General features: G+C 37.4%; 1 protein-coding gene across 1 annotated transcript in view; it reads right to left on the bottom strand.

The window, feature by feature from the left end:
- The window catches only part of DNAH7 (dynein axonemal heavy chain 7), a 306,947-nt gene that overhangs the window by 51,995 nt on the left and 240,093 nt on the right, over positions 1-14,859 (bottom strand). Inside the window, 3 exon segments of the mRNA XM_032637818.1 lie at positions 4,841-5,176; positions 5,914-6,047; positions 10,116-10,306. Of these exon segments, the coding sequence (XP_032493709.1) occupies positions 4,841-5,176; positions 5,914-6,047; positions 10,116-10,306 (661 nt within the window).

Raw genomic sequence — 14,859 nt, 5'->3', positions numbered from 1 at the left:
AATATAGGGTGACTCAAATTTGGTCTCTCTAGAATTAAATAATTTCTGCACTTTAAGACAAACTTCCTCTTGTAGAGAGGAAGATAGAAAGGAAAATTATAAGGGTCAATCATACTAGAAATTCAAGTTCATTTTCATTAAATGCCAATAAAAATATATTTATTTTTAAATAAATAGTTTAAATATTTCTAAATACTTAAAAAGCAAGTATTTAAAATATTTTATTAAAATGTCAATTAAAATATATTTTAATAATCTGTTACAGTATAAAAGAGGATAAATTATTTTCAATGCTGATGTGCGGCACAGTGTTGTAAGACAGTCATGCTCCTCTGATGGAACTGTACATTTGAATAACCTTACAGGAAAGGAATTTATATCAGGAGTCTGAAAGAAATGAACAACTGTGTCCTAATTTTGGGATTCGCTGGACACTACTTGAAAGTCTTACAGTAAGAAAATTATAAAGAAAATTATAGTGCATTCACTAAAAGATATATTGTACAGCTACTAAAAATTATATTTCAGAAGAGTATTTAATAACATGGGAAAATCATCTTGACAGAAGTAGAAGGAAAAGAAAAAACTCTGTATGCACCGGCATGTGTGATCTTACATGTATTATTGAGAGAGAGAGACAGAGACAGAGACTGATTTCAGTTTGGTTCCTGTAACAAAGCTATATTCTAGTCAGATTTTTGTTTCTGTGCTTATTTTTTTGCTAGTTATTTTGCTATAATAAATTCTGATGCATTAAAAATTTTGTAAAAGATGATCCCGAATATTATGGCTATTTCATAGTACATACCATAGTAGTTATAACATAAATTTAGTTATAACATATGTTTGGTATTATTAAATAATAATTATTACGAATAATAACTATCAGAAGACAAAAAAAATGAAATATTTTTATCTCTGAGTAAAAGGAAATTAGAGATAATTTTAGACCAATATTAAGATTCTCAAACAATTTAGTACTCTGGTGTATAGTCACATGCTTTCTATGCCTTTGTTATAGCTATAATTCAATAGTTGCCCAGAGAACACGGGTTACCTAATTTTTTTTGTTTTTTCCCCCAGCTTTATTGAGGTATGATTGACAAGTAAAAATTATACATATTTAACAGGTTACCTGATGTTTATCAATGATTGACAAAAAACGATTTCTATGAGAACTCTATCTTTAATTTCTGAATGACAGCTAGCTTCTTACTATTTACTTAAAAAAAAGGAAGATTAAGCAGGACTCCTAAAAGAGTCTCCCTTGCTGTAGCCACTTTGGAATTCTGTTTGGCAATATTTATTAATCATATTTTTTGAAATTAATTTATTTTCTTTTTTTTTTTTTGGCTGCATTGGGTCTTCGTTGCTGCGCGGAGGCTTTTCTCTAGTTGGCGGTGAGCAGGAGCTACTCTTCGTGGCGGTGCACAAGCTTCTCATTGCGTTGGCTTCTCTTGTTGCAGAGCATGGGCTCTAGGTGTGTGGGCTTCAGTAGTTGTGACTCACGGGCTCTAGAGCGCAGGCTCAATAGTTGTGGCGCACGGGCTTAGTTGCTATGCGGCATGTGGGATCTTCCCGGACCATGGCTTGAACCCATGTCCCCTGCATTGGCAGGTGGATTCTTAGCCATTGCGCCCCCAGGGAAGCCTGGCGATATTTATTAAAATGGAAAATATGCATACCCTGTGATCATCAATTGTGTTCCTGTATATATACCTACCATACATGTGTACATACAATACCCACGTACAAGAGTGTACAAGACAGCAAAAATTCATAATAGCCCTAAACTGGAAGCCACCCAAATGTCCTCAACAGTAGAGTGAATGAATAATTTGTGGTATAGTGAAAGGACAAATAAAAACAAGAGGTTTACTTTTTTTACACTGAAAATGTTAAAAAGAGATTTCCCTCTCCTCCTTCTTCTTAGAGAATTTACGTTTGAAAAGTTAAAATTATACATACTTTCTCGTCTCTTTGAAATGTGTATGAATTCTTGTGAAAACTAGGCAGGCTTTCTGTCAACTTTATGACCCAGGAATGTCCCTCTCAAAGACCTGAGAGCCATCTTCATGGGCACCTGGCTCCTCATTGCAAAACTACCTCTTGTCATAAAGATAAGACATTTGCTTTTCCTCTGGATGAAGCCAGTTTGCTAACTCAGTTGGTAAAGTCAGGAGATTTCTGTCTTTGCAGTCTCTTAGTGGATTGCCGGTCGATGCGGATCACATTCTGGTTTAATAATTATTCAATAAAAACCTGTTTTCTTTCTCTACCACTTTGTGGAGAAAACTCCTGGATTGGGAGATTTGCTTTTACACTTGCCCAACAATAATGAGCACAGGGAATGCGACTTAACAATGAAAGTGAATAAACCATTGCTTTGCACTGTGCAAAACAATGTAAATTTCACAATGTGAAGTGCAAGATGCCAGACAAAAAAGAGCACAGGCCATGCGATTCCTTTTATATGACGTTCTGAAACAGGCAACACTCATCTCTAGTGTTGAAAGTCAGGACAGTGATTACCTTGGGGGATGGGTTATAGTGATTAGAAGGGGACACAGAGTGGTTTCTGGGCTATTGATGACGTTCTATGCCTTGACCTGGCTGCTAGGTACACAGGTATGCTCACTTAGGAAAATTTATCGAGCAAATACTTCTGACTTCTACATGTTTCTGTAAGAATATTAATAACTTCAATCAAAGTTTTCAAGTGCATTTTTTTCTATTTACTCTTTGGTCCCAGAATTATATTTTTAAGATCACTTTAGTCATAAATATGATTTTCATAGTTTCTACATTAAAGGATTTTAACTAAAAATAAAAAGGCACATTTTGTTTTCTGGATTTCAGTCAAATCTTACATCTGGGGAAAAGAATTTTACTTCCTATAAATCGTAAGGGGCTATATCATAGTTATGAAGAAGCAGATGTCATATTTGTGGCTGAGTCCTAATTTAATATAATGAGGTAATAAAGGAACCAATAACTATTTTTAAAGCATAAAATTGTCCTAATTTTAAAATCTTGTACACAAAATATGTCTTTAAGGGACAAAGCAAAGAAAGTTTCTTCCCTAGACTCTAGGACATACCTTGATTTTAAACTAATTAAAATGATAGCATTCTGGTGACCTTGTTTTGTTTTGTTTTGTTTTAATAAATTTACTTATTTAATTTATTTATTTTTGGCTGTGCTGGGTCTTCATTGCTGCATGCAGGCTTTCTCTAGTTGCGGCGCGCGGGGGCTACTCTTCGTGGTGGTGCGCGGGCTTCTCATCGCGGTGGCTTCTCTTGTTGCCGAGCACAGACTCTAGGCGAGTGGGCTTCAGTAGTTGTGGCTCCCGGGCTCTAGAGCACAAGCTCAGTAGTTGTGGCGCACCGGCTTAGTTGCTCCACGGCATGTGGGATCTTCCCGGACCAAGGCTCGAACCCGTGTCCCCTGCATTGGCAGGCAATTCTTAACCACTGCGTCACCAGGGAAGCCCAGTGATTTTGTTTTAACCAAGGTAGAAATTAAGAACTGCAGTGAAAAGCAGAACATCACGTACTATGTTGCTCCATGTGATTAGCTCTGTGATAAGTTCTAGGTTCTAGGAATATTAAAAAAAAATCCTCGCCTCAGGGAATTCAGGATCTAGTGTGAAAACCAGACATGCATGTTGAAGTCAATAATGCAAAGGGCTGGGAACTTTTCTAAGAGTCACTTAAATTTTTGTTTTCTGTACTCATTAGTCCTTGCCAACCTTGAAAATGTCAGATACTGGAAGAAATAGAGAAATAAACTAAACATTTTCAAATATCATAATATAAAAAGAAACTTTAAACTCTACCATCATGCATTCCTTCTGTAAAGATACCATCTTCTTCCCTTTCTTTTCTTTCTCACGGGCAGACATTTGAAAAATTGTTAAGCCAAGTGTCAATCCAACAGCTTCATTAGCCTCATATACAGGCTTGTAAAATAATGAATGACACTAACCAAAAATTGCTCGGTCTAAGAACATTTAAAATTTAGCAAAATTCTACCATGATAAATGAAGGAATTCAATTTAGATTTCAAGAGATGAGCACTTTGGATTTCTAAAAGATAATTCTTAACTGTGGGTGATAAGCAGTAAATCAAGTTTCTTTTATGGGTATGAAGTATCTTGCTTTGTATTGATCGATAAAGTTATAAAGGGCAAAGGTTGCAATTATTTGTTCGAGAAGTAATTTAATGTTAGACTCTATTAAAAACATGTTTTAATACCAACTAAAATTTATCTCACTGACAACAAATAAAATGAAATTTTATTCTCTCAGAGACTTACTATTAAGTAGGTCTTAGTTCCATTACTTACTGCCATAGCCAACAGTAAAATAAGGTATTTTATATAAATAAGAATAACAAAATCACAAGATTATTTTTCAAAAGCCCTGTTATCTGACAAATTTTATACATGTATATATCAAAATGTGAATATGTAACTTTTCGAATGCAAGCTTACAGAGGTTAAGAGTCATATCTTTTAGGGGGACTACCTCCTCCTTCCACACCTCCCATCACAAATAACTTTTGCAAATGATACACAGAAGTAAATGTTTCCTCTTTTTAGAATTACATTATAATCCCATTATCTATTTAAACAAAGTCCCAGCAGACTGCATTTGGTCACATCTGTTCAATTTATAACCCTCAGATTTATTTCTGGTACAATTATTAATCAAGCTCACGCTAGCTGTGTGGCTGCAAGGTGCACACCACTCTGAAACAACAACGAAGGCCACCGATTACTATTTACTTCTCATGCATTAGCTACTATTAGTATTAATTAGTATTGTTTTTTACGTACCTTTTTGACAAAATTTCTGATTTCTCTGAATTTTCAATAGACAGGATGAAAAGGTTAATAAACCAGGTCAGTGAGTATTGGTACATGGGATCGATGTTAGCTAAATCAGCGATAGAAAAAAACAGGATGGAGGAATGAATGGCAATAGGTCGATAGCCCATGCGGGTGGCATCAATCTTTTTCTCCGTCTCTTCCGCTACTTCCTGCTTTTGAGAAATCTCATCAGCCAAAGCCTTGGAGGAAGATAATATCTTAATGGCAGTTTCATCTTCTAATATATTGCCTTCCGAAGATGAAAGAACTTCTAAAATCTTGTCTTCTATTTCTTTTAACTGCCTGGAATAAAACAATTTTCTCAGAAGAAGAAGAAATCATTAAAAATCACTTCATGTATATGTTCTTTCCTAAGAAACAAAGAGCTTGTAACCTTAAGAAATGCATCACATTGTGACAAATATCCATAACGGTGATGCTGTATAATTAATTGCTTATCTTGCAAAATGTCAAAAAGGCAGGCCTTTCTGCTCCACTTCTCTTTCTAATGATCATTTATGTGGTAACTAGAGAGAGAGATGGTAAGCCCATCTACTCTGCCATTAAGAACCTCAGCCCCCAATGAACGGAAAGTATCACTCCATTTATTTTCTGAAATTTTTCATGACTTCTAGAGCATTACCCTTTTTACCTATGATATAGATATTACAAGCAGAAAATGGAATGCAACATATTCATTCAGACTATGCTCCAGTGAAAACAGGTAACCTCAGTTACATAATGAATACTGAAACTTTTGTGCTAAAACTTCATTGAATAGTTGAAAATATATTGCTTTGACTTGTGGCAGGCCTCTGAATTCTTCCAATGCCTAAGAACTTGTATGTAAAAATATACTCTGCAATGCAATTTTCCAAATTAACATAGAGACTCTGTAATACCATATATTTTCCACTTAAGTCTTTCCATTCAATGCACCTATTAAACCTAACAAAGTAGATCTTTAAAATGTACTTTAATTGATTCTAAGTGATCTTGAAACAAGTAAGAATAATTCTGTGTTTTATAACATTTAAAACCTTTTGTTTTCAGCTCCTTGTAATATCAAGGCTTGCTTTTCTTCTTCAAGGTCTGGCCTTTCTCGTGCCACCACAATTCCCAAAAGCTGATCCTGCATTCCCTCTGAAGTGATCATGAAGTTTAATAGTGTCACCTATAAATGAAAGAGTACACAACAATTGCATCATTATTTCTGTTGAGAAAGCCTCAACAGAGAAAGCCTCTGCTTATACACTTCAAATTCTGATCTTAAAACTGACTCTATTTACCATGGTAGTATGTGTGAAAAGTGGAATTTGTAGAGATGGTGATTAAGGGTATAGGCAAACTGGATTGTTGGATTAAAAACCCACTGAAGTTTCTCATGGTCATAAATGTAATACTTCAGAGGGTTTTGTTTGGTGATCAATTTATTCTTATTTCAAATTGGTCCAATTTCTGACTACCTTTTAATCCCCAAATCAATTAGAATCAGGCTAGAGGCCATCCTTCATATTGGCTGGACTAGCTGATTTATGTTTTAAGGATCCCAGTGGTGTCAAAAAGCAAAGGAGATCTTACAAAGAGATGAGAGAAAAAAGAACAATTACTTGTCATAAGTATATACAGTATTCACAATATGACAATCATATTACGTATTATAATGATATATACAATAATATAATCATATTACAACATAGCATATATTATGTTGCATTATATTATCATATTAAAATATGATACTCAGCCACTACTATGAACTAAGGAATATACAGTTCAACAGTGTCCATCAAGATGCAGTCTGCTAACCCTGCTTCATCCCGGTACCTAACGGCTCTTACAGGCAGGTCTCACTCTGTTGCCCACAACTTAAAGTACTACCCCTCTGAGAGTCCGCCTGCTGATGCAGGGGACACGGGTTTGTGCCCCGGCCCGGGAAGATCCCACATGCCGTGGAGCGGCTGGGCCCGTGAGTCATGGCCGCTGAGCCTGCGTGTCTGGAGCCTGTGCTCCGCAACGGGAGAGGCCGCAACAGTGAGAGGCCCGCGTACTGCGAAACAAAACAAAACAAAAACTCCCCCTCCTGAGTCTTTCCCATAAGTGGGAAAGTAATCATGCTTAGGTCACTCTTTTTAAAAAGCAAAAAACAAATCATCCACACAATCCCTTTCAGCTACTGAACCATCTCCCTTTGTGCCTTCATAACTATATAACTGCAAATGTTACTTGTATATGCTTTCTGTCTCTGCCTCATTTCATTCCTCAGCCCTCTACAATCTGCTCTCACTCCTGCCTCCACATACCTATCAATACACACAGCAATAAACTGCAGAAACTTTCTGGCTCTGGTCACCAATGAACCGATAAACACTCGACCTTGGCTTAAGCTGACCTCCCCCGCCCACCTGCTTTTTTAAGCCTCTATTTTGCAGTCTGCCTGCCCTCACGTCTTGAATTAAGGTCTACACCTATGTCTTGAGCAACACTTCCCATTCCTCCCTTTCACGTGCCTTTCATTGTAGCTAAGCTGAACTGATTGTGAAATCTCAGACACACACTATGAAACATCTGCACGTGCTTCAGCCCTGACTGAGGAATGGGAGAACTTGGGTCTCCCCATCTTCCCTGGTAAGAGCATATTTCCTCTTCGTGAATGGAGTAACTTTGTTTGTGTGAGAAATTTCCTACCTGTGATCAGGAAGTATGAAACAGCTCCTTGCTGTACCCTTGTGAAGGCAACACCCTCCTCTGCCCAAACCCAGGCACCTTCTCCATGGTGGTGTCCTCGGGTTAAACCGTTCCCCCTGGCTTGCCCCATGGCAGGCCTTGGATGCCACTAAATGTAGATTACACAGGCATAATCATAAATTTATATGGAATAATAAGCAACGATTCTGGAAACTGAGCAATTAAGAATGATTCAGTATTGTTATGCAATTCTCTACTGCTCTGGCCTTTATTCATGGGAAAATTATCATTAATGTTTTCAAGACATTTTTCCTGTTGGCATGAGAAACCAAGTGCACAGGTTACACTCGCTTTACTCTCCAAACCATTGTCACAGTGCTGAGGGAAATGTATGTTTTACAACTTTTACCTCAGGCACAAAGAGGTATTCATTCATATTCCATTAATGTTAGATGTTCTGAGATCAAGATTTTGCAAATCTAGACATTTGCTCACAAATAAACATTTAAGATCATACAAATATGATTTCATAATTTTACTTTCATTTAGATTCAAAAGAACTATAGCAGCACAATACCATCCCTTGGGTACTTTTGAAAGCAAAAAGTACATAAAAGATCCTAAAAATAAGATCAAGAGGAAGTATTTTAACTTGTAAATGAAAGCAAGTAACCGCCTCACTATGTTTTCTAATCCCTGTTTAATCAATCCCAGCAATTAAAAATAATGAAGCAATAAGACATTCTAGGGATCTAAAGGATTTCAATACTGAATCATAAAATAGTTTCCTCTCCACGGTGGTTGGTTTATGACTTCTACTATAACTAGTTATTAGTGTACATAAATTATTATTTATGTCATTTGTGATATTTTCATAAATTTTAATGAAAAGTAAAAAAGGTTTTCCATGCGATTTACTAAAAATTTTTTTTGGTAATGCAGCTTTGGGATTTCTTTTCTTTTATATGTCATACTTTTTCACATATATTTAAAAGTTAAATAATAGTACTAATAGTTAACTCTCATAACACTATTGCTGGGCCTTACTGTAAGCATTTTACATAGATTATTTAGTATTCACATCATTCTGTGAGATAGACATTTATTATTCCCATTTTATAGACTAGGGAACTGAGGCACAGAGAGGTTAAATAACATGGCCAAAGTCACACAACTGGCAAGTGACAGAGCTGGGATTTGAACCAAGGGAGTTTGGCTCTAGAATCCATGCTCTTAACTACTAGCAGATACCGCCTCTCCTAATAGGTGAACACATGACCCAATTTTTAGGTGTTTAGAAAGCACGTTTATTTTAATTAACTGAAAACAGTCGCTAAGAATGTTCATATTTTAACACCGTGTCTTTCAAACTAAGCTCAAGGGTCACCCCACCTTCCCCCAGTCTTCCTGACTTCCCTAAAGGTCCAGTCTAAAGTGTGTCCCCTATGTCTTCTGAGTTCCTCTATGTCTTCCTAGTCATAAATACTGTCACTTGACAAACAGCTTATTTACAGTGTAAGCCTCTCGAGAGCAGGGACCATGAGTATTCACCTTGGAGGGTAGGAATTATGTCATCTTAGTGCCTCCTCTGTCTCTACAGAGAGATGCCCATGTTAATTTAAATATTTCTAATAAAGGACAGCATTTGGACCCTCTGGATAAATCTTGCCTTTATATGTTTCTTTCAAAATCTGAATATTTCTTAATGTTCCCTCCTCCTAGCTTCTATAAATGAAAACTATCCTTCCCTTCCTCATTCGCTCATTCTAAAAACATTTATCAAGTGCCAACCAGGGCTAAGAATTGGGAATAAAAAATGGACTAACCTCCAGAAGCTTGGTTACAGGTCAACATCTCAAGTCATTTTATGAACTTACTTTTTTTTTTTTTTTTTTTTGCAGTACGCGGGCCTCTGACTGCTGTGGCCTCCGCCGTTGCGGAGCACAGGCTCCGGACGCACAGGCTCAGTGGCCATGGCTCACGGGCCCAGCCGCTCCACAGCACGTGGGATATTCCCGGACCGGGGCACGAACCTGTGTCCCCTGCATCTGCAGGCGGACTCCCAACCACTGTGCTACCAGGGAAGCCCTAACTTTACTTTTTAAAGGAATTTTTAGTATTTTAAAAGAATGAGTGATCTAAAATAGTTCCTTTAAGTAACTATATAAAATCAGATAGCAGCAACCTTATTCTGAGAAAGAAGAATGGAGTTCTGTTCCTGAATTCCCATTCTAAGAATTAGCATATTATCATTTATTACAAAGGAAAAATGTGCATATATGTCATCTATTTTTAACAATGCAAATCTAAGAATAATATCACTTGCAGAAATTAGATTCTCATGGTCTTTTTTCACTGCATACTGAAGGCTCCTTTATTACTTGCATGCACATACAAAAGCAACATTTGGAAATTATTATAGCAATTTCAGGAAATGCCAAACAAGGACAAAATCCATTTTACTTAGGAAGACCTGTTTTTTTTATGGCTCAGGAGGAAAATTCAGCCATTAATTGTAAAATCTGGTAAAGAAACATTTGTTTTAGATACTGGCCTTTACTGAAGTTTCAGGAAGATAATGAGGATTTCTTAGCTTGGTAGTAATATAGAAGCGGAAGTCTGGTGAATACTCAATGGTAGAGTCCCCGAGTCGGATACAGGTACTCCCACCCTGCTTAAAGGTCTGTTTTAGTAGAAGAGGTTCCAGGATTGGATCTAGTTCTTCTCCAACATTTTCTAGCAACACTGGAATAAAGTCAGAAAAATATTTCATGTTATTTTAAATACTGACTGTAAACCTTCAACCCTCCAAATTCTTTCAGCCTTCTAAACTGCTGCTGTTTCTAGTTACGCATAAAACTATTTTTGTCTTCTGAGTATAAAGAAATGATGCCATACCATCATTAAAAATTCCACAAATGACAAATGCCGGAGAGAGGTGTGGAGAAAAGGGAACCCTCCTTGTAAACTGGTGCTGCAGCCACTATGGAGAACAGTACGGAGGTTCCTCAAAAAACTAAAAATAGAGTTGCCATATGATCCTGCAATCCCACTCCTGGGCATATATCCAGAGAAAACTCTTAATTTGGAAAGACACATGCACCCCATTGTTCATTGCAGCACTATTTACAATAGCCAAGACATGGAAACAACCTAAATTGCCCATCAACAGACGAATGGATACAGGTGTGGTACATATACACAATGAAATACTACTCAGCCATAGAAAGTGAAATGCCACTTGCAGCAACATGGGTGGACCTAGAGATTATCATGCTAAGTGAAGTAAGTCAGAAAGACAAATACCGTATGATATCACTTATATGTGGAATCTAAAATATGACACAAATGAACTTATCTACGAAACAGAAACAGACTCACAGACATAGAGAACAGACTTGTGGTTGCCAATGGGGAGATGGGTCGGGGAGGGATGGATTGGGAGTTTGGGATTAGCAGATGCAAACTGGTATATATAGAATGGATAAACTACAAGGTCCTACTGCATAGCACAGGGAACTATTATATTCAATATCCTGTGATAAACCATAATGAAAAAGAACGTGAAAAAGAATGTGTGTGTAGATATATATCTGAATCACCTGGCTGTATAGTAGAAATTAACACAACCTTGTAAATCAACCATACTTCAATAAAATAAATTTTAAAAGTAAATAACTAAAATAAAATGGGTAATTGCCAAAAGAAATAATTTTAAAAAGAAATGATGCCATAAAAATAAATGGATGTATGTGGAAAGGGCTTCATTGGTGGGGCTATCTGGTCATCCTGCCTGCTTCCATAGTCTTAGTCAGAGTGCTACTCAGGGCTCCCCCCAGCTCTGGGATTCACTATATGCCTAAGTATGATGGCAGTGAGGTATAAGACACCAGAGAAAAAGCATTTCTAGTTGTAGTTATTTAAACGGTTATTATATTTTTTAATTACAAAAGTAACTCACACTTACTGTAGAACATGTGGAAAATATAGAGAAAAAATAAAGAAATGTTAAATTAATTAAACAAGGAGGCCATTAGACTGAGACAGCTGTAAGGTGTGGTAGCTTACATAAGTAAACCAAAATTTAAGCCTGTAAATGCCTCAAGGTTATGAAATCAAAACTCGAAGGACAACCAATCACAAGCAGCCAAACAGGCTTTAAACTGTAGTCAAATAGTTTCCTTTCTTTGCTTCCTCACTTTTTCTGTACAGTATACATCTTTCCCCAGCTCCTGTCGGAGGGCCGCTCCTTATCACTTTTGGTTTGGCACTGCCTGGTTTAAATGGATTTTTGCTCTAACTCTCAAAATTTTTGATATGCCTCACTTTCAACAGATGAAACTGGAAAACAACCTCTAGTCATATTTTCTTAATCTTTCCCTCCCCAAAATATTTTACATAATTTATTCATAGTATATATAACTTGATAGAAAAATGACATAAAACTACATATGAATTTAAATATTTTTCTTTTCAGTATTTTTAATTTTTTTTTGCGGTACATGGGCCTCTCACTGTTGTGGCCTCTCCCGCTGCGGAGCACAGGCTCCGGATGCGCAGGCTCAGCGGCCATGGCTCATGGGCCTAGCCGCTCCACGGCATGTGGGATCTTCCCAGACCGGGGCATGAACCCGTGTCCCCTGCATCGGCTGGCGGACTCTCAACCACTGCACCACCAGGGAAGCCCAGTATTTTTTATTTATCTTTTTCTATACACAGTTGAGACTAAACAATATATCTAATTTTATATCCTAATTATTTTCCTTGACATTATAGCATAAATATTTTCCCATGTTACTAAAAAACACAATAAACATGCTTTTAATTACTGCATAATAATCTAAAAAACACAATAAACATGTTACTAAAAAACTAAAAAACATGTTACTAAAAAACACAATAAACATGCTTTTTTTTTTTTTTTTTTTTTTTTGCGGTACGTGGGCCTCTCACTGTTGTGGCCTCTCCCGTTGTGGGGCACAGGCTCCGGATGCGCAGGCTCAGTGGCCATGGCTCACGGGCCCAGCCGCTCTGCGGCATGTGGGATCTTCCCGGACCGGGGCACGAACCCATGTCCCCTGCATCGGCAGGCGGACTCTTGGACTCTCAACCACTGCGCCACCAGGGAAGCCCAATAAACATGCTTTTAATTACTAAAAAACTAAATAAACATGCTTTTAATTACTGCACAATAGTCTATAATATTCATGTTCTCTCATTTTTAACCAATACTCCATTATTAGATGTTTGGATTGTTTCCTGTTCTCAAGATTATATGTAGCACCGTCTACAAAAACTTTGTGTTATACAGTATTTTCTTATGATAGCATTCTAGAAAGGGAATCCCAGATCAAAGGCCAGTGACATTGCTAAGGTTCTTGATACATTTGCCAAATTGAAGTCTTACATTTTGGTGTTTGGGGTGCTACCATAGCCAAACTCGAATGGCATTTTGTAGGAGTCCTTCAAGGGACGGGATGTGCACTCTGGATGGGAAAGCAGCAGCTCAGGGCATTGGGATGACAGGTATTTGGATCTCTGTTGCAGCACTTCTTCCCACAGGTTACTCCTGGCTAAATAACATCCTAAAAGTGTCTTGTCAATTTCCTTCACTGCTGAGACTTTAACAAAAACAGGTATGTCAGATGATTTTTAAATTCATTATAATTTTCTGCTTGAATAAAATGATTATTTTTCATGGGTAAATAATATGAGTGCATCATAGTATATTAAATACATTAATCTATTATTTAGATTGTTCCCATTTTTCCAACTGTTAATACTGCAGTGAACATCTTTTTGAATAAACCTCTGTGTTCATCTCTGATCACTTAACCAGGATGGAGTCCTAGAAGTGCAATTAATGGTCAACAGTTACAAACATTTTAAAGGTTTTTTATATTGCCAAATTACTTTCCTGAAAGGCTGTAGAGGTTTCAGAGTTGCAATAAACACTCACTTTGCTGTTTTTAAACCTGTTTTTATATAATATCACTGTACTTACAAACACTAGGCATCATGTTGGCATTTTATTTTGTCATTATCCTCACAACTTTAAAAAGCATCAGGGGACTTCCCTGGTGGTGCAGTGGTTAAGAATCCACCTGCCAATGCAGGGGACATGGGATTGAGCCCTGGTCTGAGAAGATCCCACATGTCGCGAAGCAACTAAGCCCGTGCGCCACAACTACTGAGACTGCGCTCTAGAGCCTGTGTGCCACAGCTACTGAGCCCGCATGCCATAACTACTGAAGCCCGCACACCTAGAGCCCGTGCTCTGCAACAAGAGAGGCCTCTGTAGTGAGAAGCCTGTGCACAGCAATGAAGCGTAGCCCCCGCTCTCCGCAATTAGTGAAAGCCCACACATAGCAACGAAGACCCAACACAGCCAAAAATAAACGAATAAATTAATTAATTAATTTAAAAAATCTATCAAATATTATTACCCCAGCTGTACAGATGAGGAAACTGAAGCAAGGCAACTGTAGTAAAATTTTCAGTTAAATCATCTCGTGAATGACAAAGCAGGAACTCGAACTAAGCAATCTGGCTCCTTACACAGCTCTCTTAACCACTGTGTGATACTGCCAGCATTAAATGTTATATTCATGACTTTTACAATTTGATAGGTAAAAAATATTGTTAAAATCTGTATTTTGGGCTTGATGTTTTAGGTGCTCCTTGGCTAATTATACTTTTTCTTCTAGAAACTGTATGCTAAAATATTTGCCCGTTTTCCTATCGTGGGGCATGTTTTCACCATTAGGTTCAGCGGCAAGTGATTAAAAAACCCCAAATAACAGTGACACGAACAAGAAGGAATTTATATCTCACGTAAAGAGGAGCCTGAGGTAATCTGTCCAAGACTGGAAGGACAGTGTGTCTAAACTGTCAGAGATCCAAGTTCCTGCCATCTTGCTGCTTCACCATTTTTGGCATACAGCTTTATCTCTTCGGCCAAAAGAGCCTTTCAGAGAACATGCACATTGCAGCCATCAGAAAAAAAAAGAAGAAAAAGAAAAGGAAGAAGTATCCTTTAAGGATACTTTCTGGGGATCACAAATGGCACTTCCACTTACATCTTGACGGCCAGACCACAGTCACATGATGACAGAAGTTAGGAAATTTATTCCTTTACTCTGAATTCAGTGTGCCCAGGTAAACACAGGGGGTGCTAATAGTAAGGAGGTGAGAACGGTTATTAGAGAACACTGGGCACCAACTGTCACAATGTGCTAGTTTTTTAAACTTTATTTGTATTTTTTAATATTGTTGATATTCTCTCTTAAGTTTCTTTT

The sequence above is a fragment of the Phocoena sinus genome, chromosome 7 (assembly GCF_008692025.1).
Source record: "Phocoena sinus isolate mPhoSin1 chromosome 7, mPhoSin1.pri, whole genome shotgun sequence".
NCBI classification, from domain to species: Eukaryota; Metazoa; Chordata; class Mammalia; order Artiodactyla; family Phocoenidae; genus Phocoena; species Phocoena sinus.
The sequence above is the reverse complement of the archived record's forward strand: the minus strand, read 5'-3'. Positions and strand labels throughout refer to the sequence as shown.